The sequence below is a fragment of the Argentina silus genome (assembly GCF_951799395.1).
Source record: "Argentina silus genome assembly, chromosome: 12".
In the NCBI taxonomy this organism is placed as follows: Eukaryota; Metazoa; Chordata; class Actinopteri; order Argentiniformes; family Argentinidae; genus Argentina; species Argentina silus.
In genome coordinates this window covers 1426611-1428381 of record NC_139666.1, presented here as the reverse complement: position 1 = coordinate 1428381, position 1771 = coordinate 1426611, and the positions used below count along the sequence as shown (strand labels likewise).

Sequence of the window (1771 nt, the reverse complement as noted above, 5' to 3'; positions counted from 1 at the left end):
CCTTCCTGTCCTCCTCTAATGGCCTAGCGACACCTCGTTGTCAAACACAGACCCATCCATTCTCACCAGCCCTCGCCTCGCTGAGAGCTAATTCCCAAAAACATTGCCACATGTTGAATGTGAAACTGTACTTTGTATTGAATTAGTTTCTCATGTATTTTACTCATGAGACTGTTAACACTTTCACTGGTCATTATTGATCATTATTGATCATTATTGATCATTACTGGATTTACCTTGATAGAAAATCAGTTGATGGTCTGATTATTGCAATGACCTAATACATGATGACTCTCTTGCAGTGGAGCTCTGGCGGGTTAGAAACACTGTAACTCCTTCAAAATGTTTTAAAAGGGATCACGCTTGTAGTACGACATGACTAGGGCCATGAGTTTGTCCTTCTCAGGTCACATGGTCTGGAAAAGCTCCAGGCCCTAACCGTGACTGACCAGTGATGGTAGACATGGTCTCCTGACAGCCACTGTACATCTCTGACCCCAACACCATGTGACAATGTGTCAGAACACGCTTGTTCTTGAGGTTGACCTACGACTGCTGAAATAAGCAGTATCATTTCTCGCAATGTGATAGTGTGTGTGTGTGTGTGTGTGTGTGTGATAGTGTGTGTGTGTGTGTGTGTGTGTGTGTGTGTGTGTGTGTGTGTGTGTGTGTGTGTGTGTGTGAAATGGCATGTTGCCAAAGGGGACAGAGGGAGGGTGAAGCCTACGAAGGGAAGCTCAGTCTAGAAGTGGGATAAAGAGTACAAAGTCAATCTGACAATGCTTTTTTTTTGCTGTTTTATTTCACAACTATAAAATTGATTTTTTACAAAACACCATTGCAAAATGCTCTGTATTTAATATATTTCCTCTGGGATCCACAGTTAGGTACCAATCATGTCAGTTTAAGCTTATATCAACAATGAATGCTATATCATCAACAATAATGATGTGGAAAGATTGTACTGCAATCTGTTGTAATGCAAAAAGTCTCAAACTAAAAGACAGCGTCCAGTTTATATGACAATATTCCTATAATCATTACATCATAACTGTGTGGTGAGTATTGCAATTACTTTATACTTGCAGCATAAAATGTTTCTAACTAGTTAATAACCAGCCTAACCTTGAGCTTGTGTGTGTGTGTGTGTTCCTGCATGTGTGTGTGTGTGTGTGTGTGTGTGTGTGTGTGTGTGTGTGTTTCATATGCACTGCACCCCAGCATCCTCGTTGTGCTGACAGTTATTGATGCCCATGCCGTTGTGTGGACAGTCGAAGATAGTGGTCTCCGTCCCCCGACACTTCAGGTCATCCAGCCAGATACGACCGGTTCCTAGAAAGCATCAACAACACTCACACCATCACATTCAGGACAGCACGCCACAGCTCCTGGGGCATACGCTCTTTGGAGCATCACCTTTGGTGTTACTACTCTTAATGGATGATTAAGGATCTTTGTTCATCCTCAGTGATAAAAAAAATAAAAAAAATAATAAAACAGAAATGGTGAAGATATAAAGATGGAGTCGGGACAGACCTGGGATGGCTGTGAAGACGACCGTGGCTCTCTGGTACCCCAACATCTTGCAGACTACCGTCCCATCCAGGGTGTCCCAACCGTCGTCACACACAGTCCCCCACTGTCCCATGTTCAGCACTTCTACTCTCCCGCGGCTCGACCCACCGGAGAGACGCACGGTCGGCGCTATTGTCACAGAGACAGTTTGGGGTTATTTTGGGGATTTCTCAGTTTTTTGGGGTTATTTTGGGGA

At 43.7% G+C, this 1771-nt stretch overlaps 1 protein-coding gene across 1 annotated transcript in view; it reads right to left on the bottom strand.

Moving 5' to 3' along the window:
- Positions 1 to 793: 793 nt before the first annotated feature.
- marco (macrophage receptor with collagenous structure) overlaps positions 794 to 1771 on the bottom strand; it is a 9147-nt gene continuing 8169 nt past the window's right edge. The window contains exons 13-14 of the mRNA XM_083681951.1: positions 1537 to 1704; positions 794 to 1332 (exon numbers count right to left, since the gene is read on the bottom strand). Coding sequence (XP_083538077.1) covers positions 1202 to 1332; positions 1537 to 1704 — 299 coding nt within the window. The 3' untranslated portion in view covers positions 794 to 1201. The remainder of the gene's footprint in view (positions 1333 to 1536; positions 1705 to 1771) is intronic.